Source organism: Leptonotus elevatus, chromosome 14 (genome assembly GCF_054856555.1).
Source record: "Leptonotus elevatus isolate MCC_2025b chromosome 14, RoL_Lele_1.0, whole genome shotgun sequence".
NCBI lineage: Eukaryota > Metazoa > Chordata > Actinopteri > Syngnathiformes > Syngnathidae > Leptonotus > Leptonotus elevatus.
The window spans coordinates 884,324-905,542 of record NC_141252.1 but is presented as its reverse complement, the minus strand read 5'-3'; the positions used below and the strand labels follow the sequence as shown (position 1 = coordinate 905,542).

At 43.3% G+C, this 21,219-nt stretch overlaps 2 protein-coding genes across 5 annotated transcripts; both read left to right on the top strand.

The window, feature by feature from the left end:
* Window positions 1-1,857: 1,857 nt before the first annotated feature.
* slc2a1c (solute carrier family 2 member 1c) lies at window positions 1,858-11,051 on the top strand. 3 transcript variants are annotated; one of them, XM_086095728.1, is made up of 11 exons: window positions 1,858-4,252; window positions 5,069-5,139; window positions 5,989-6,087; window positions 6,153-6,313; window positions 6,421-6,661; window positions 6,727-6,889; window positions 7,582-7,769; window positions 7,965-8,066; window positions 8,154-8,255; window positions 10,052-10,255; window positions 10,335-11,051. In XM_086095728.1, exons 2-11 carry the CDS (start codon window positions 5,125-5,127, stop codon window positions 10,512-10,514), a joined length of 1,455 nt encoding a protein of 484 aa, XP_085951854.1. In that variant the 5' UTR covers window positions 1,858-4,252; window positions 5,069-5,124; the 3' UTR covers window positions 10,515-11,051. The 3 variants fall into 3 exon arrangements, with proteins under 3 accessions (XP_085951854.1, XP_085951853.1, XP_085951855.1); XM_086095727.1 differs by having other exon boundaries at window positions 5,066-5,139; XM_086095729.1 differs by lacking the exon at window positions 1,858-4,252 and having other exon boundaries at window positions 4,280-5,139.
* A 1,554-nt stretch (window positions 11,052-12,605) lies between these two features.
* Window positions 12,606-20,333, top strand: LOC147162430 (T cell receptor beta chain MC.7.G5-like). Of its 2 annotated transcripts, none has more exons than XM_086095730.1 (8): window positions 12,606-12,709; window positions 12,806-12,932; window positions 14,190-14,314; window positions 14,457-14,732; window positions 18,419-18,769; window positions 18,842-18,859; window positions 18,984-19,108; window positions 19,842-20,333. In XM_086095730.1, the coding sequence occupies exons 1-8, from the start codon at window positions 12,670-12,672 to the stop codon at window positions 19,869-19,871; spliced, it is 1,092 nt and encodes a 363-aa protein (XP_085951856.1). In that variant the 5' UTR covers window positions 12,606-12,669; the 3' UTR covers window positions 19,872-20,333. The 2 variants fall into 2 exon arrangements, with proteins under 2 accessions (XP_085951856.1, XP_085951857.1); XM_086095731.1 differs by having other exon boundaries at window positions 12,607-12,709; window positions 18,984-19,090.
* The last annotated feature ends 886 nt before the right edge of the window (window positions 20,334-21,219 follow it).

Below are 21,219 nucleotides of genomic sequence, written 5' to 3'. Positions count from 1 at the left end.
GCAACGTTTTGTGAGTTTTTAATTCCAAACGAGCACAAATGTTTTCAACTCCACCTCGGCCTCGCCACCCGCGCAAATCCGCTCAACTGCCGAAGTTTTAGCAATGCCAGGAAATAACGGTGACTGAACGCCAGCAGTAAAACAGAATGCTGTGTTTACATGTCTCACTCCACTCATAATGGCCGCCCCGCTCTGGTTAATCCTGCTTTTTGTACACAACCTGTGACGTTATGCAAACCGCAATCCATAAAATAAATATTTGAGTCTCCTGAGAAAAAGTCAACAAGTTTTATTTTGTGTTTCTTCGTAGCGCATCGTGCTCAAATGTGAGACAATCTATAGTATTGCGTACGATTGTGTTTAGAATAACAGTTACTGTATAATTAAATAATAAAGACCTTTTTGAAATTCCTTGTTATTCTGAAGGCAAAAAAACATGAAATTGGCTCTCTGGCGGATTTGCTGTAATTTTTAGAAACATAAATTCAGCCCTTGAAGCCGGTTTACTTTCAGAACAAGGAACTTGGAAAGGCTTCACTATCACGAGTAGACTCACAAATTATGTCTGCCATTTTGGTTTGAGGCCAAGAAAAAAAAAAAGAAGAAAAAAAAGCAAATCAGCACCTGACACGCAAGTTTAAGTTGGGAACCTGGCATGTCTATAATGAGTCGAACCACCCAAAAAAGTTAAGAGTAAGCCATGCCCAGAAACAGGAAGTTCTGCCATTTTGGTTACTTGGCCATTTTGAAGGACCAATTAAATCAATCCAATCTTTTTTTTTTTTTTTTCTATAGCACATTTGATAAACAAGCGTTTCCAAAGTGCTGCACATTGAGATCCACACAACTATCATACAAATAAAATCTATTAAAAAAAAAAGTAAATAAAACGCTAAAATACAATAAGTAAAAAAAAAACATTTTGTTCAAAAGCTACCAAATTTGTAAAACATGTTTAAATAGTAAAAACCCTGCCACCGTTTGGCTTTAGCCCCTGATGCTAACTAGCTAGCTAGCTAGCTACCTAACAGGTAAACGAGCACCATGTTAGCTAGCTAGCTAAAGCCAAACTGTGGCAGGTTTTTTTTTTTTACTTTCTGGACCTGGATTTTGCCACCTCTGAGTAGAGAGATGGCCGGTGTTATATTGTGAGACGATAGAAAGTTGGATGGCACAAAAAAACCTTTTGTCCGATTTGAACCTCGTCTAGGAGACAAGACGGACATCACTAAATGACAAAAAATAATAATAATAATTGAGTGATCCTGAAGTAATGTTTACTTGTTCAATTCCGCTGTATATTCTGAGAACCGCTTCACATCTGTGTTGCATGAACAAACTGGCACCTGTGAACGACTCCTCCAGCCCTGAACCGTTGCACCGCATTCCGCAAAAGCTGTCCAAAAATTGTCACAGAATGTTAAGATTGCGGAAAGCTTTTAGGTGATTACTCTCCTCAAACCTTCAGAGTTCTAATTTGAACGGGAAAGATTGGGAATGCGGCCATCCCGGGTTTGAACACGGAACCTACGCTCAAGTGCTTCCAGACACCGTAAAGACGAAAGCAATCACCGCTAATGGCGATTGGTGATCCGCGAAGAAGCAGGCCCGAAAGACGGCTGTCGGTCTGAAGCCAAGATTCCTCACAAGAGGCCACTTTTCCTCGGTCAACTCCAAAAAACGATTGGTCCGATTGTTACCAAATTTCACTTACTTATTGCATGCATCAACGTGGCGGTACCAGGTGCCTTTGTTTGAAGCTGACGTGCAATTAAAAGGTTGCACTCACAATCAACGTTAATAGCTTCCAGGCGTGGAGTAACCCCCCCCCCCCCCCCGCCCCCACCCACAAAAAAATCACGACAAAGACGCGCTCTGTTTTCGTCGCGACGCACAGATGAGACTTCCAAAGCGCGGATGTCGTCGGCCGCGTGTTGGCAGGTGGGCGGGGCTGATCATCGCTGATGAAATTGGAGCTGCGAGGCAGCTGCGGCACATCTGGCTCGTCCGCGGACACATGTGGCACATTGGACTCGCGGTGTGAAGTTCAAAAGGGTTTTGGGACGACACAAGCCACACGCCGTGTGGATTTCACAGGTGGCGGCTGGAATTGGGGCCCGTGACCTAACGTCAAGTCGGTTTTATTTATCTAGCGGCAAATCGCAACGGAGGTTCGAGGCGCTTTACGCGGCGAGCGGGTCAGCGAACTCGCTCCTTGTATGTTATATCGTCGTTGTTCGGCAGAATCCTCACATCTCCAAAATGAGCGGTATTTAGGATATATATATATATATAAATAAATAAAAAGGCAAAACCTTCCGTTCGTTCAATTGCTAATTTAATAAGCTAAAAAAACAACAACACAAATTTCAAAGTTGCCTAATCATCACCCTCTTAAAATAATTGCTCAAGTCATTTTTTTTGCCTAAATCATCTCCTCGTGATGCAAATGGTTAAATTTTTTGTGTTTCCTGAAAAATCGGAATAAGTGACTTTTAAGCGATTATTTTAAGAAGGTGTCGCGATGTCAAAGTCTACGCTCGAGCCTGACAAAAAAACCCTTTCAAGCTTTACAAAAGTGGACAATTTTGGGTTACACAGGCTTAATTAACTCTTTTTCAAAGGTCTTTGGTAGGGCTGGGTAAAAAAAAATAAAAATGTATATATCGATATTGAATCGATTTTCCTTGTCGAGCCTGATATTGATTCATAAAACTATGAACTTACTGCTCACATAAATTTAAAGGTATTTTCTTCCATTTATGAAAGACCAGACGCATTGCACTTTAAGACAATTCGGAATCTATTTAATTTATATTGACACATTGAATTAGAATTATGAAAACCTTTTCATCTCATCCTTGCTGATGTCAATGTTTGTGTAACACTTAAGTGATTATAACACCTGTTACATTCATTAATAAACTAAATCATTTAACCCAGTTACTGCCGACGCAAAATTGTATTTGGGAATTTAATGCGTGCGGTGTTTTTATCATGTCCTTAACATTTAAGAAGAATTGATGTTCCATAATTAATCAATATCGGAGTGAAGTGAATCAAATCGAATCGATTGAGGGAATTAGAATTGATACCCAGCCCTAAGTCATGATGTCATCAATAAAACAATGTTCAACATTTTGTTCTATATTTCAGCTAATATTTTTTTATATTTTCTAACATTTTATATTTTATATTTGTGTATTACCAACAATGACTTCGTATTTTTTCTACTGCCCCCCCCCCCCACCCCCCACCCCAAAAGGCAGCTGGGATACGCTGTATGTGTGCATTGAAACACTTAAAACCACATGACGCGCCATGAGGAGTAATTGGAAAGGGCCATTAACGCCGGCTGGGGGTCAGGGTCGCTGAGAACCTGCCCGGGGGTCACCGAGTTGCCCTGGCTTGGGCGAGGTCAAAGTTCATGTTCCAGACGCGCACCAGCAAGTGGAGGTTACGCCATTCTTTTACACTTTTGAAAATGGTTTGACTAAATCGTTACGGATGACGACACGAATGACCGACGCGATCGAGTACTTCAGCGGACGGACGCGGGTCTGCATGTGCCCGAGTAATCCGGGTCAACTCGAGGAAGGTTTGAAGATTCAAGGGTTAGCGCTTCGGCGCTTTCTCCGCTCTGCCCGAGTCGCGACCAGACCCCCCAAGTGTCAGCGCGAAGCTGCTAATTAGCATTAGCCCCCTCATTCTAACCGTCAGCGTTGTCATTTCCTAGAAAGACGCAAGTCGTCAATAATCCTCGTGCGGTCGACATCGTGGCATCTCCGCAGCGGAGTGTCGTGCGCGGCTTCTAACCAAAAGGTCTTGGGATCAGTTGCGAAGGGCCCGCCGAAGTGGCAGCAGAACAAGCGGACTGATCCCGGGTCAGCCCCCTGAAAACATGCATCGGTTCAGCCGTTACATGGGAAGCTTCCCGGGAGGCCCGCGGCGGTTATTTTATCAGGACGGCCACAAATTCAGCGGCTGCGTGCGACTTCATCAGTGGACTAACTGGTCCGGGAGGTGTGTGTGTGTGTGTGTGTGTGTGTGTGTGTGTGTGTGTGTGTGTGTGTGTGTGTGTGTGTTTTGCTATATTTGTGTGCGCGCGAGTGGTTCCAGGGGTGGAGTGCTCGGACGAGAACACACTTGCACTTGAATCGCACGGGATGAGGATGGCGTCGGGTGGGAGATAGTAAATAATAACTTACTTTCCTTTGTGATTATCACGGACGAGCTTTACGCAGCAGCACTGGTGAGTATTCACTATATTTGTATTTTATTTATTTTTTATATGGCTGAGTCATTTTTCTTGGGTAAGGTTTAACAACCCCTTTCCTAGGTTAAGGTAACTGAGTTAGGTGTTCAAGACTGGCTGGGGTTTCAGGTCAGGGCTAGGGTTTTAAGAACTGTTAGGTTTTAAAAACTGGTTTGTGTTACAAGACTGAGCTGGGGTTAAAGGTCAGGTTTAAGGCTGCAAATTAGGGTTTCAAGTTGGAGTGTCAAGACAGGGTTTTATAATTAGGTTTTTCAAGACTCAGACCTGTCATAATTTGGAGTTTCATATTAAGGGTTTGTAGACAGCGTTAAGGCTTCAATTTGGTGGGTTGGGACCTGTGTTAGGGTTTCAAGCCAGAGTTAGTTTAAAGTTTATGTTTGAAGGTTGGGTTAAGGTTTCAAGTTGGGGTTAAGATTTCAAAGTATAGATCCAAGCCTGGGTTCAGGTTTCAAGGCTTGTTAGGAGTTTCAAGGGTGGGGTAGGGTTTCAAAATAGGGTTATTATTTTTTTTTCAAATTATGGTTTCAAGACTAGGTTAGGATTTCAAATTGGGGCTTGAGGCCTGAATGAGGGTTGCAAAGTAATGTTTCAACTAAGCCAGAGTTCCACGTTTCAAGTCAGGGTTTCAGGCCGAGTTGGTGTTTCAAGTTCAGTTTTGAAGGCTTGTTTTGGGTTTCAAACCAGGGTTATGGTTGGCTGATACAGTCCACTTGCACTGGGGGGCCCCAAGGATTGTTCCTCGGTGGAGGTCTTTGAACGGCAATTTGTGATGTTGTGTCCGTTCCTCAGCAGTAAATGAAGGCATTGTGATCACCCGGAAGGAGACGAAGCGCATCTGAAGCTGACAAATGGCCGCACTGGAGGTTTGTGTCTTCTTCTTCTTCTTCTTCTTCTTCTTCTTCTTCTTCTTCTTCTTCACCCTCCAAACACGTGAGAGCAGAACACTAACACTTGCTTGATGTCAATACGAAGTCGACATGTTAGCACTGTGTGAAAATACTTGACAGCACCTTTAACCTCCGAGACCGTCCATACTGTGATGTCCTCTGAAACTATGTGCATACCGAGCACTGTCATTTCAAACCCTAACTCTGTCTTGGAACCCCAACATTGGCTTCTAACTTGATTTAATAACAAATACCAAACCTCATTTTAAACCCTCTTGAAATCCTGATTAGAAACCCTAACTCGGGCTTGAAACCTTGATAAGAAAGCCTAACTAGCGCTTTAAGCCTGCATTGGAAGCTATTGTTCGGAAACCCAAACCCAGGCTCGAGACCCTAATTTGAAATTCTATCACTGGCTCAAAACCCTCATTTGAATCCCTAACTTTTGCTTCAAGCCATCATTTTAGACCTCAGTATTGTTTGAAATCTGAACATGGCCTTGAAACCATAACCCTGGTTTGAATCCCTGTTGTTAAACTCGAACCTTTATTTGAAACCCTAACGCTACCTTTGAACCACATTTAAAAACCACTAACCCAATCTTAAAACCGTAACATGGAAGCCGAACCCTGACCTGAATGCTCTCTTGCTTTGAAAGCCCAACCCAGGCTTGAATGCCTGATTTCAAGTTCTGTCTTTTCGAACCCTCATTTCAAACCCTTAAACAGTCCCTTGGCAGTCTCATTTGAAAATAACCAATCCTTCAAAGGCCAATTTGAAACCCGAACCCTTCATTTTAAGATTTGCTTTCACCATCTGTTCCAGTGCCACCTGACGTTTTTACTCCTGACCTCGGTGTTGGCGGCCATTTTGGGCTCGCTGCAGGTGGGCTACCACACGGGGAACGTCAATGCCCCCGCTAAGGTAAGACCGACCCACCGATTCCAGAAAGACTTTCCCGGACCAAGCGCAGCGTGTCTTGCTCTCAGATCATCGAGCAGTTCTTCAACCAGACCTGGAGGGACCGATACAATGAAAGCATGCCGGACCAAAGCCTCACCCTGCTGTGGTCCCTCTCGGTCAGCATCAAGGACTTTGGAGCCCTGCTGGGCTGCCTGGGAGTCAAATACCTGGCGGACTCTTTTGGACGGTGAGGATGAAAAGAACTTGTGACCGTTAAGAACTCTGATGCATTTCGATTCAATCTTCAATCTTGCCCCCCCCCCCAACCCCCCCCCCCCCCCCCCCCCCCCCCAGTCGTAACTCCATCCTGATCGTCAACTGCCTGTCGGTGGTGGGGGCGTCCCTGATGGTGGTGTCCAAATTCATCGAGTCCTTTGAGGCTCTGATCTTGGGCAGGTTGCTGTTCGGTCTCTTCTGTGGCCTCGTGATGAGCCTCAACCCGCTTTACATCCAGGAGGTGTCGCCCACCGCGCTGAGAGGCGCCTTCGCCACCCTCAACCAGGTGGCCTTCGCCTCGGGAATCCTGCTGGGGATGGTGAGGAGGACAACCCGCCGTTGCCGCGGAGACGAGATGACGGCGGCTTACTGGGCTCGTTGCAGGTGTCGGGACTGGAGACCGCGCTGGGCACCGAGGAACTTTGGAGCATGATGCTGTCCCTGTCCCTGATCCCGGCGCTGGCGCAGTACCTCTTCCTGCCTTTCTGCCCCGAGAGCCCTCGATACTTGCTCATTAACAAAGGGCAGGAGGACAAGGCCAACGCTGGTGGGAAAAACCCGAACGTGAAAGCACCAAAACTTAACCTTAGCTTCAAACCATAACGACTTGAAACCTTCATTTGAAATCATAAGCACCGTTTGAAAATCTAACTAACTTTATAAACTGGTTTTAAAACCTAATTTGAACCCCTAACCCACTCAGGCTTGAAACTCAACTTAACTCAAGTTTATCCACACTTTGAATCTAAAAGACCCCTAAACCATAATCCTAGTTTGAATCTGTAACCTTTGTTTGAAACACCAACTCAGTTTTGTAACCCAAAACTTAAAACCCTTGCCTCGCTTGAAAAATGTAAACCCTAACCCAGTCTTGAGACCCTCATTTCAAACCTTAACCCGAGTAGGAAAGCCTAACTTTTGTTTGAAATCATTTGTACTGCCTTCTAGGAACCAAAGAAGGACCGAAAAGTACAAGGGCAGCAATATTTTTTTTTGCCTCTCTCACAAGAACCGTTGGCAGTTCGTTGGCAGTCTGTAGCACTTGTTTGAACCCTTACATGTCAGCAAAAAGTGACCGAATGTTTATATACATTATCTAATCATAAACATGACTTATCTGTGCCAAGGGCTTGTATTGTGACCCCCGTCGTGTACATCACGAAAGGTGTCGGACAAAATCGTACCCGACCCCTTTTTTTCCCTGACAGTACAACTCATCCTATTGCGACCGTCCCTCAGCCCTGCTCAGACTGCGAGGAAATCCCGAGGGAGGGGTGCGAGCCGAGCTGGAGGAGATGAAAAGCGAGGCCGCTCACGCTCGAGCGTCCGTCGGCATTTGGGGATTTTTCCAGAAGCGGAGCTACAGGCAGCCAATCGTCATCGTCACGTGCGTCAACCTGACCAGTCAGCTGTCGGGATTCAACGCGGTAACCGCCAACACGACCGGCGTCCATTTCACACAGTAACCTTTGTTTGGGGGGGGGGGGCGCCATTCCCAGAATTGAAGCCGCAATTTGAAACCTGAACTGTAGTTTAAAAGTACAGGTTTGAAATTGCTAAAGCCTCATTTTGAAACCCAAACCCCGCCTTGAGGAACCTAACGTGAATCTCCGTCTTCGCAGATCATCAATTATTCCACCACGATGTTCCAGGCTAACTTCGAGGAGGCCAAATATCTGACTTTAGGCGTGGGGGCCGTCAACGTGATCTTCACTCTGGTGGCCGTGAGTCCGCGCGGCCTCAGTCGCCACGAAACGCATCAAGTCCCTTTTTTTGTGTCACTTTGTACCTTCTTCTTTTTCCACCGTCAGGTCTTCCTGATGGAAAAGGCCGGAAGGAGGCGACTGCTCCTGATCGGCTTAATCATCATCGCCGTGTGCAACCTCCTGTTGACCGTCGTGGATTCCGTGGTGGTAAGTTTCAGTTTCTGAACTTGTTCTTTTTGGACAGTAATCTATAACCAATGACTTACTTTAACCTCCGGGATGAGGCGCCAATGGCAGAACCTCGAATGTTGTTTTGTCTTTGGTCTCACGCAGTAAATTTTGTAGAGTCATTTTTACTCTAAACAGCGTCTATTTGGTCGCACGAGCAGAGTCAAATTTACACTTGCAAGAGAGTAAATTTTACTCAATGTATTTTTACTGTTTACGGGAAAATGTGCCTATCCCCTGAAAAAAATCCGTTAAAGATTTTTCACTCGGTAATAAAGTAAATTTTGCCAGGAGAGATTTAGACAAAATTTTGCTAGCTTATTTAAGAATTAAAAACAAAAAGCAAGTCCTCTCACGGTGTGAGGAACAAACCCGCCACTTCAGGTTGTGAGACGACCAATCTACTCCCCGAGCCGTGCCGCTCCTACCGTGTGTTAGTATGTCGCTCGTGTCCGCTGGAATTTTTGTACTTCCAAGTTTTGGTCTCCTTTTTGGATATTAGCAAACGGTAGGAGTGGCATAGCTCACGTGGTAGAGTGGCAGCCTCTCAAGCTGAAAGTCGTGAGTTTGTTCCTCAACCCTTGTGTCATTTTTTTTTTTTTTAGTAAAATGTACTCCAAAAAAATCCTTCTAAAATGTACTTAGAATTTCTGAGTGAAAAAACTTTACCAGGTTTTTGTCATGGGATAGGCCAATTCTCGCATATACAGTCAAAAGTACTTGGAGTCAAATTTACTCTGAATTTTGTACTCTCTTCCAACTGTAAATTTTACTCTCTGTTTATAGTAAAATTTACTCTACAAAATTTACTGTGCATTTTAAATGTGTATGCTGTAGCCTCGTCCTAGCTAGCGCTAAGCTGGCGCTAAACTGGCACTAAACTGGCGCTAAAATGGCGCTAAGATGGCGCTAAACTGGCGCTAAGCCGGCGCTAAACTGGCGCTAAGCTGGCGCTAAACTGGCGCTAAGCTGGCGCTAAACTGGCGCTAAACTGGCGCTAAGCTGGCGCTAAACTGGCGCTAAACTGGCGCTAAGCTGGCGCTAAACTGGCGCTAAGCTGGCGCTAAACTGGCGCTAAGCTGGCGCTAAACTGGCGCTAGACTGGCGCTAAACTGGCGCTAAACTGGCGCTAGACTGGCGCTAAACTGGCGCTAAGCTGGCGCTAAGCTGGCGCTAAGCTGGCGCTAAGCTGGCGCTAAGCTGGCGCTAAGCTGGCGCTAAGATGGCGCTAAGATGGCGCTAAACTGGCGCTAAACTGGCGCTAAGCTGGCGCTAAACTGGCGCTAAGCTGGCGCTAAACTGGCGCTAAGCTGGCGCTAAGATGGCGCTAAACTGGCGCTAAGCTGGCGCTAAACTGGCGCTAAGCTGGCGCTAAACTGGCGCTAGACTGGCGCTAAACTGGCGCTAAACTGGCGCTAGACTGGCGCTAAACTGGCGCTAAGCTGGCGCTAAACTGGCGCTAAGCTGGCGCTAAGCTGGCGCTAAGCTGGCGCTAAGCTGGCGCTAAGCTGGCGCTAAGCTGGCGCTAAGCTGGCGCTAAGCTGGCGCTAAACTGGCGCTAAACTGGCGCTAAGCTGGCGCTAAACTGGCGCTAAGCTAGCGCTAAGGCTTGTCTCTCCACGTACAAAGGGGCTTCCCATCCAAACATCCCTCTCTGACGACAATACGCCTTGACGCAACTCAAATGGGAAAATTCCGCTTCATATCATTCCGTATCAAATCATCTTTTGTTGAACCGCCCCAATATTTTTTTTTTTGCGTCCGCCATCATGCAGGAAATGGTGCCTGAGCTGGCGAGCTTGCAAGTCCTGCTGGTGTTCTGCCTGATCTCGGCGTACGAGCTCGGGCCGGGCCCCATCTCCTGGTTCATCGCCGGCGAGTTGTTCGACCAGCCCGGCAGGTCCATCGCCATGGCCTTCGCCAGCATGCTCAACTGGGGAGGGAAGTTCCTCCTGGCGCTGCTCTTTCCTCCCTTAATGGTGAGTGTCCATCCCGCGTCAATCCGGGGGCGGATTTTTCGGTCCTTTTTGCCACTTTTTGCATCTGTCTTGCACACAGAAAGTCATCGGCGGCTACACTTACCTCCTCTTCATGACCACGGCTGTGATGGGCTTCGCCTTTACTTGGTTTCGAGTTCCCGAGACCAAGGGTCGAACGTTCGACGAGATCGCGGAGGATTTCCGAGGGGCGGAAAACCTCCCTTTGCACAACAAGAACGGATTCAACACCTTCTCCTAAACGGATCTTTGGTGTACGTCTCCGTATGGTTAGAAAAGTGGGCGGCTCGCCACGGGTGGCCCCAATTGTTTTTGCCAAGCATCCTAAAATGTCAGCCCACTCCACCGGACGTACCAGAAGCCGGGAGGTGCTCCGAGGAACACCAGCATTTAAGACTGAATTTCCCTTTATCTTAATAGCGTGGGAACATCGCCACCTAGTGGATGGAAGCAAGAGTTTGAAAACACCATGCAAGATTCAGTTGGTTGTTTTGAAATATTTTTGGAGCAGACAAGAGCCCGGTTTGCTCCAAACTAAATCAATTAGTAAGCGCATAGCATTTATAAAAAAAAATATATATATATATATATATATAAATAATAATGAGAATTGCAAAGTGACTTGACAAAGTGAGGTGATAAGAAGAAGCGCTAAGGTGCTTCGAATAATTAAAAGACAAAGTGAGATGTTTACCGTGTTGATGACAAAATGGGAAAGAAGAGACACGATGAAGTGACGCAACCAAATAAAGAGACACACCCAAGTGTCACAAGTAGAGCCTGACTGGTATGGAATTTTTGGGCTTATGCCGATACCTATGTACATGTCGGCGTACTGGGGGCAAAAAAAAAAAGCTGATATATTGATAACCGATATATCAGCCAATGTATGAAATAAGAACATTGATATACACACGATCTATATTGTACGTGCACATAAATTATGTTAACGTTTTAAATATGATTTTACATCAATTGATATATAACACAAAGTATGATACCATTAAAGGCAAATAATAGATTTATTTTATTTATTTACTTATAACGAACTTTATATTTATGGAAATAAATGTCACAAGTAACAATAAAAGCAAAGGAAGCACACAGTCGAAAAAAAGAGTGAATTAAAAATCAGAGTACAAATTTAATAAAAAAATTTAATCAACCAGGAAAAGCTTTTTTTTTTTTTTAAGAGAAAAGGCTTAGAGTCTTATTTTTTATTTTTTTAATAAAATAAAGTTAAAGATGCGGAACGCAGAAAATTCCATTTCGAATCGCTACTGCCACCTGTTGACGAAAAGTGAAACTACGTGAAGAGGGGTTTGTGCCTTCTTCACGTACACAACCGCGTAGATGGCGTCCCATCCGCAGACAGAGGGCGGGAAATTCGGACCCAAATCCAGTCTGAAAACTATTGGCCACAGGCTTTCAGGAGTACCCATTGTAAACAGCTAAGGTAAATGGTTAGATAAGAACTATTGTAAAGATATTTTCGGCCAAAAAGTTAGTGTCAACATAAGTACTGAACTGTAAGCCTTACAATACTCATATTAGATAATGGTGGGCACAGTAATTAATCGTGAGTTAACTAGTGAAGTCATGCAATTAATTACAATTAAAAATGTTAATCGCATGTCTCCCCTGACACTCAGCATTAAGGGTTGGAATTGGAGGGTTAGATCACCAAATGATTCCCGAGCGCAGCCCCTGCTGCTGCTCACCGCTCCCTTTAAAAAAAAGAAGAAGAAAAAGAATTGATGGCAGTGAATGAGTTGTTTTTCTTTCTTTTTTTGACAATAATATGTTCTATGCAGCCCCACTAGTCTCAATACGGTATTCTGGTTAATTTTGCATTAGTGGAATATGAGTTCAGGAGCAAAATCCAGCCGTTTTTATCCATCTCGGGCGGCGGCCATTTTGCCACTTGCTGTTGACTGAAGATGACATCAATGTTGCTCAGGTTTCAACAACCAATCACAACTCAACTTTAAAAAAACTGGTGAGCTCTGATTGGTTGTTGCCTGAACCCTGAGCAACATTAATGTGATCTTCAATCGACAGCAAGTGGCAAAATGGCCGCCCCCTGGATTTTGCTTTATAACTCCCAATTCCAAAAATGTAATATAAATTAGAATGTCATGTTTAAACTGGTGAGATCACATAATAACACGTTATTGTCAAGGTTGACTTTAAATCAGAAAAAAACTTGGAAATGAATTCTTTCACATCCCACTAGAGGGAGCCTGCATGCCACACTTTGAGAATCACAATCAACATCAACAGGTTCCGCCCCCAAACATCAGCTCAAAAGTCAAGGAGCATTCTGGGTACTGTTTCTGTTGATAAATAGAAATCGGTCACACCTCTCCTGGTAATCCAAAATTGGAGCAACTAACATGATCGCTTTGCTAATCCTCATCTTGCAACAGACTGAAGGTGAGGAACCAGGAACATCATCCAGGATTAAAAAAAATAATAATAAAACCTCACATGGCATTGCTTAGTTAACAGCCTGTGTGTTTTTTCCCGCAGCCGCAGCAGAAGACACCACCGTAACTGTGCACCAAACGCCGCCGTTCATAATGAAGAGAGTTGGGGAACGTACCGCCAATGAATTGATGTGCTCTCACGGCATCACAGATTACGACGTCATCCTCTGGTACAAACAAAGTCGGGGTAACGCGATGGAGTTCCTGGGTTACCTCAATCAGAACTTCCCTGGGATTGAGAACCACTTGGCAGGGAAGGTTGACATCAGCGGAGATGGCAGACAACGGTCCGAATTGATCATCGCCAACCTGACCTTAAACGACAGTGCGCTGTATTTCTGCGCAGCTAGCACGGCGCTGCATGTTGGCCCTTCAGCCGTCACAAAACAAGCAACCCTTGCTTATCTGGGTTTAATATCAAAACCAACACCTGTGGCACCCGGCTCCATCGCTGGCATTGTGAATTCTCACGGCTGTTCTCACAAGGCAAAACGTCACCAAAATAGCACTGGGAAGTTAATACGATGGAAGTTATCGTTTGTTTTTAGAGTGATTTGGCACAGTGGAAGAGTGGCGAGCGCCTCCCATCTCACAATTCTGAGGTTTGGGGTTCAAATCTGGTCTCTGGCGTTCCTGGTTTAAAGTCTTTTCTCCCCGTGCTCGCGTGGGTTTCCTTCAACTACTCCGGTTTTCTCCCTTATTCCAAAAGAGTTTCAGCGCTTCATTTCTCAAAGACTTTAAATTGTTAATAAGATCAGCTACTGCAGGTACGAACTCAGTAGGAATTAGCCTCAATACTGCTCCTGGTGGTCAAACTGTGCACACCAAAATGAGCAACATAAGGTGCATTGAATTGAATGAGAAAGTGTGACAAAATTCAAATATATATTTTTTTAGAGGAGGTTTGAACTCAGGCTGCCACACGACGATTACAGTATTTTAATTCATCTGTCGATCATATTAATGGATTACTTTTACCTTTTTACATTTTCATCCTTTTATTCAACAAGTGAACATTATTTCAAATTGGTTGCAGAAAACGCACAAACTAATTAAATACGATTCAATTACTGGTTTGGTCCGTGATAAGTCCAGAAAATAGTAAAAAAAAATGGTGATCAATGTTTTCCAAAATAAAAGCAGTTTTATTTTTGTTCAACATAAAGATAGAAATCTGAGAATTGAGAACTTCTGCAATTTTAAATTAAATAAATAAAAAATATTTAAAAATATATATACATATATTAATTTGATTATCAACAAATTGTCGATTAATCACTTGCACCTGTAGTGCAACATATTGGTATGTGCATTCATTTCAATAGCAAATGATTATTTGAGATATCAATTCTGGCCATGGTCACAAAACAAATTAAACTTAATCTCAAGGAGCCACTGTGATCGCAAATTTCTGCTATTCGCAACAGGTCTTGGTCCCTAACCGCCACAAATTGTGAGGTTCCACCGCATTACCGAAACGATCTTGATTGGCCTCGACCAACAGGGTGCGGCAAAGCACCCGGCAGCGACGGATTCCCTCCGAATTCTCAAGGTACCAGTGTGAGTGATGAAGTGGTAACACAACAACGATGTCGACCACCCTGATTGGATTTCTCATCTTGCTTCCAAGTAATACGATTCTCAAAGACGACTTAATTGTCGTGAATTGTTGACACGCTATGTTCGGCCCACAGGTCACGTCGCGGGCGTACACTTTAAACCTCCTGGATCCAAAATCGTCCACGCGGAATCTCGGGTGGACTTCCAGTGCAGCCATGACGACGACAGGCAGGACCTCATGCTGTGGTACCACCAGAGCAAAGGTCGCCGCCGGCCCATCCAGCTGGTCGGGTCCAGCCACGTGGGCAACGAGCCTGTCTACAAGCAGCGCGACACTCGCGTGGTAATAAGTCGTGCGGACACGCAGAGAGGCTCTCTCAGCATTCGCTCTGTCAGAGCGTCAGACACAGGTGTGTACTTCTGCGCAACTAGCACACGGTGACACGCGAAGACGGCAAGGCGCTCTAAAAAGCCTTGCTCGTCAACAAATGCAGCGAGGCCGTAGGTGTCAAACCGCCAGTTTTGGGGGTTTTCCTCGTTATCAAGGCTTATGCAGAGCATGCTGATGAGCTGATCATGTATCAGCTGTGTTGAAGAACGGAAAAACATCCAAAACCTGCAGGACTGCGGCCCCCCAGGACCCGGAGTTTGACACCTTTTGAGCTCGGCTAACTGCTCGGGGAGCGCTTCTTGGTTCATGGAGGATGATCAACACACGGGTGGTGCCGCTTTGGTTCGAGCAACGCTTGAAAAATCGACATTAACTTGAATAGGGTTGAAATGAAATCAAACTTTTCAACCGTCCAAAAATATTTTTTATAACTCTTCTGATCGACTGACAGCTAGTTGAATGTTACCTTTGTCATGGCTTGAGGGGGTCTGTATCGCTTTTACCGGCACTAAGCAACTTTGAGGGTGTGGCGGGAACCCTGCCACACCAAAAAACTACAAATATGGACTGCTTCACGGCATACGTCACTTCCCCTTTTTCCCCCTCGTTACAAAGACAGTCGATTTGAATGTCGAGGCGTGATTGCGGCTGCTGAAAAGTTTTGTGTGAGGAGACAAAAAAAAAAAAAAGAAAGGCCAACACGCACTCTTTAAGTCATCAGCAGGCTCGTCACCCTCCCGCCGACTTCCCTGATGGTTTCTTAGCGTCGACGCAGGTGGCGTCACCCAGACGAGCCGCCGAGATACGATCTGCTTTGTGGCCGCGGGTACGTGGGGAAAAAAAGGTGCAGTGTTTTTGAGCAAAGCGCTAACACTGTGGGAACAGGTTCACACGGTGGCACGAGCTCGTAGAGGGGCTGTACAAAAACCTCCCTGCCTTACCTTGGCACTTTTTTTTTTTTTACCAGTATCACACTTTTGTTTGTTCATTGCGTGGATTTTTGTTTTACTCTCATGGAGGGGAAAAAACATGGATTTTTTTTTTGGGCTAATTTGTGGCCCTTTTAAAACCTCTTTATCCTCTGGATAGTCTGGTTTTATCCTGCCAAATTGAAGACTTTTTGGGGGGGGGCGGGGGGGGGGGGATTAGTGTCAGGTACATATATACGTTGAACCTAAGGGCATTGTTTTTTTTTTTGGGGACTTTTTGTCAGTTTAACCGTGATCCATAGGGTACACCAAATTTCAGCTTGCTATGTGAAACTTGCTTTAGTTAAAAAAAAACAAATGTTACGAGACGAACCATTCAGCCTCAAGCGGGAGCACCGTGTCAGCTACAGCCGGCCCGCTTACTTTGGACCTGGAACCAGACTTGCAGTTTTAGGTGAATACGCCCGCGTTTAACGGTAGTGCCGTGTCATGTCATCATGCTTTTCGGTGTCAGGTTCAAGTGTCAAAAAGAACGTTTTTAGAAGCTTCTCTGAACAAGGGCGCAAAACATTCGCTTGCAAAAGCAATAATGCCAGTAGTTCAACTTGAGTTCGGTATACTGCATGTAAAAATTTAGTGCGGCATTATATCCTGGACGCTTTGGTGCCAAGCGCACGTGCACTGTGCCACCAAAGCTTCGGAGCTTTGCTTTGACAGTGGAGCAATGCTCAGCGTTTTGGGTAAGAAACGATTTTATTCTTATGACACGTAATGATTGTGTTTGGTTGCCTTCAGGAGCTAAATCGAGAAAGTATGAGCGTATTCCAAAAGTCTCGGCATGGAAAATCGACGGAATCGTCAATGTGAAGAAGTTGTCTTTTTTTTTCAATTGGGGAAGAGTTTTAGTCGTAGGGCAACGTCAGCGTGCAATACAGCGTTACTTACTTTGGACCTGGAACGAAATTGACCGTCTTGGGTAAGAAGAAAACATCACAATTAAAAATTTCGAGCGTATATTCCTTCGTAGACACGATGAATGCAACGTACGCTCTTCCTCATAGTTATTGCTGAGTTAGTTTGTGCAATGTTCTTGAGCGAAGCATTCTACATGTTTGCAATGAATATGCTGTGAAATTAGCATAAAACATTATGCCGTGATCTTAGAATAAAAGCAACATTCATCGTGATAGGATTGTGAAAGAAATCATGTGATGTAGTCGAAATCCGGTCTTGTGTGTGTATATATATATATATATATATATATATATATATATATATATATATATATATATATATATATATATAATATTGTACTAGCAAAATAAATTTCATTAGGATGGACTGTGAATTAACAGAAATCCTCTAAAAATCAATGGATGGATCAAAACCCAAAGTGGACTCAATTCTATTTCTGATCAACACTCGAGAAAATCCACTGCACCAAATGCAAACCTGATTGTACAAAAAGTTCGAGTTTTTCTTCCGACAGACTACCAAATGTGAAAAGAAGCTTAAGTGGACAAAAAAAAATAATCATGTGAAAAAGGGGAATCAGTTGTTTTCACAATGCGTCATTTAAAATTGTAGCTAATTCCGTTTCTCTGAACTTGTGGAGCTTGTGGTGTTAATTCAAGTTTTGTGTTTAAAGTTGGAAACCAAACTTCACCACCACGCTGTACCCCCAACAAACAATGATAAAAACAAAAATGTCTCCTAAATTTAGAGTCACCAATTCGTCAATGATTGAAATTTGGTAGTAATCGACAAAAATCTTTAGGAGGAAACCGTTGTTGAAATTCCCAAAATGACCTTACATCGTCCGCTTCAAAACAATATGACAGTCTTCCTACAACCTTTCAGGCAAGCTGTAGCTTGAGACATTTTTTTTAATGTCTACCAAATTTGATTTTGCTAAGTGACACTGGCTTTTGAGGACACGTTTCTTTTATTGCTCTAGGTGGCTTTAACATGGTTGCTATAAACCAAAATGGCAGACTCCTTGTGTCGTTTCGGGTTTGTGATTTGTATACAGTCAATTATACAGTTTGTTACTTTGTTCTGACTCTCGTTTATTTTGTGTGTAATTCCATTTTTCACCACTAGTTGGCGGTACGCTATTTTGTTTGACACTAAATCCGACTGAAGAAGAATGGAAATTTTCAGTTTAACGTCACAATCTTCTTCAATCCTACATTTTACGTCCACAGTAAGCAGAGTTTGTTGGTTATTTTTATCATAAACATATTTGAGCATGATTATTAATGTATATTGTGTGATGGTAAGTTTGTTGAAAATGCGATCTAGGCCCATCAGCTTGCTAGGCTGTTAATTTTATGCTAGCTAATGTTTACATCCCTATTTATATTTTATCTTCTTCCGTTTACGTTATTCTTGGGTGATCTTTAATCATTTGTTGATGATATTTCAAGAAATTGTTGTCAGTGTCTGACTTGCTGTACAACTACTTCTATGTTGAACACTTCTGCTAAATAAATAGATGGATAGGTACAATATGTGTTATCAATAACTCTTAGTCTCGCTCAGTATATGTCTTAATATTTTTAAAAGTGTGTTTAAAGTCCTTAAAAAAAAAAAAGAAGTGCCCTAAATACTATAAAATCTTCCATAGGGTATATTTGATAGACTATTTTTCTATATCGTAGAACGTAACCCCACGATGGAAGCGGGACTACTGTACACGTCTATCAAAAGTCATGTTGCAAAGTGAACCAAACCAGGCTGCTTTGTTGTGATCAGTAAGTTTTGGGTCTTACAGAACCGGGTCACAATCCCACGCCGCCCACCGTTACCTTGCTCCCGCCTTCGCCGAAGGAGTGTCACAACCACAAGGACAAGCAAAGGCTTAAGAAGACGCTCGTGTGCGCCGCCACGGGCTTCTTCCCGAACCACGTGGGTATATCCTGGCAGGTCGACGGGAAAAACGTCACCGCGGGTTTGGCCACGGACGCCGACGCCCTGCCGGATGGCGCATTCTACATGATGACCAGCAGGTTGCGGGTGGCGGCGGATTTGTGGTCCGTGCCTGGCAGGGCTTTTACCTGCACGGTCAGCTTCTTTGATGGGGAAAACACCACACTGCATTCAAAAACTGTGTACGGCATTCAAGGTAAAGAGTCACAACGGTACCGGCTCGAAAAGGTCGTTGATGCTTTATTAACTTAACTTTGTCTTCCATCAGATGAAAAAGCGACAAGAGGTAAATATACACTCTTGTGGCTGCAGTCAATCGCGGTTCTGCCACCTGGAAGTAACCTATCTAATTTAAAAATGTTATATAAGTGGTCTATGTTGACTAAAGTTTGTGCGATGTTTTTGTGCAGTGACATATTTGAGGGTGGCGCAGAGTGCCAAGCTGTCCTACGCCGTCATCCTGGTCAAGAGCGGCGTCTACGCATCTTTTGTCGGATTCTTGCTATGGAAACGTCAGGTTGTTTCTTCAAAACACGTAAAGACACAGAAAATATGCCATTTTGGTTTGGAGTGACCATTTTTAGCTCTCCAGAACTTTTTATTATTATTATTTATTTTTTTTAGCCCCCAAATCCAGTTTCACCTGCAATGTAATATAGAGTTTGGTAGACATGTCTATCACAATTAGACTCACAAAAAAAAAAAAAAAAGTCCTTAGAATGAACAGGAAGTCTGCCATTTTGTTTTGGTAGCACCGTCTAAGATTGTTCTTCAAAATTTAGCCCCAAAAGCTCGTTTCGCTTAGCAGCCTGAAAATTGGTAGGCGTGTCTATCACAAGTAAAAGGTCTCACGAACCCATGCCTGAAAAGACACAGAACGTCTGCTATTTTAGTTCAAAGTGCTTATTTTTTGCTCGGTATCATCCTCAAAAATGTTTTTAAAAAAAATTAAGCCCCAAAAGTTAGTTTTCACTTAGCAACATAAAATGATCTATTCATGTCTAAGTGGACCCACAAAAAAAGTCAGGAAGTCTTGAGATTTTGGTTTGAAGCTGCCAGTTTTGGGTTATTATGACACACATTTCCATGTTAAAAGCAAACTACTTGTATAGAATTTGGCCAATTGCGACCAAATTTGAACCACCCACACGAGACTAAATGATGGTGCTACCTTGTGAACATTTTTTTTGTTTTCAACATGACTGTACACGTGTGCCTTGAACGGCAGGCAAAGTAAATGCCTTTGCTTTTTGTTCTTTTTCTTTCAGGGTCAGATCGCAAAGCTGAACCCCACATAGTTGACTCGGGGCTGGCATAAAAGAGATTGGTGTGACTATAGCTTGGCGGGAAAAAAAAAGAAAAAGCATTGTGGCTGTTGTGTCGCCATGTGCAAAGTATCTACGTGTCAGTTCCAGATCTCGGCGCTGTTATTTTGAAAGGTTAAATGTTGCTGTTCGTGTTGAGTTAAATAAGGTTGCAGAAGTCGACGGGATGTGGTCACGATCGCTCACAGGGCTGGGAAACGTCAAAGCAGAAACTTTCCACTTCACCACAACCACCGGCTTTGCACGCCGGCTGCACCTGCGCTCACCTCTTTAGCAAAGTGCAATACAGTATTGCCATTCTATTCGACTTGCAAATGAGCTTGTAAATGGTTGCGTTTTTTATTTGCTTCTAGACGCTTGCTTAATCAATGCATTTCCATTGTAAAATAAATGTAAAAACACAGCAATAAAGTATACAGTAATAAATCCAGATAATTGTTTATTGTTACTTATTATTAGATCAGTTCTCCATTGTGTCAAATTGAAAATAAAAAGAGATATAAATAATAATGAAAAATTGCAATTGTTTAATGTAAATGTGTATTTGATTTTATTGTTAGAAGCATATAATTATACTGCATTTTATAGAATGAAGCATCATTTTTATTCTATGTTAATTGTATTTACTTTTTAAAATTGCTTTTATTCGTTTAAAGTTATTGGTTTGGATAAAAACTACAGCTACTTAATTTCTAGAACTCTTGATTATCAACAACTGCGGCTGTAACAAAATGCTGGACATAAAACATTAAACAAGTATTAAATAAAATGTTTTTTCATTAAACACACATTCCCCCCAAAACCTATGGTTTTTAACGTATTAATTTTCAAAAATGTATTTTACATTGGTGCACATTATGTGACTGTATTTCCGCATTGGTGTTATTTGGCAGCCACCTAGTGGCCGACGGAGAAAATGTCTCTTCAAACTCAGGGATTAACTGTTGTACTGAGGCGCCACCTACTGGACTCATTCGTTAATGACAGCAGTGCCGATCACTGGTAGAAAAATTCAGAACTATTACAATACTCTTTTAAATATCGATTATAAAATTATCTCTTTGGTGAAATTATAGCTTGTCAGATTAGTTCACACATACGACTTCTTGATTTGATAGACTACTCTTAACTACATCATGCTAAACTTTTTCTTGATTTTTCTTGATTTTTTTTGTTTACTTTTGGTTTTGGTCATAATATGCGTCAGCTATCAAAACGTTTTATAAAGGTATGACAGTTGTATTATACTATATCCAAGAGATTTCCAGCCCTGAGGTCAGTCTGTAGCCCATGCGTACGCATCTAGTGTACGACGGTAGGT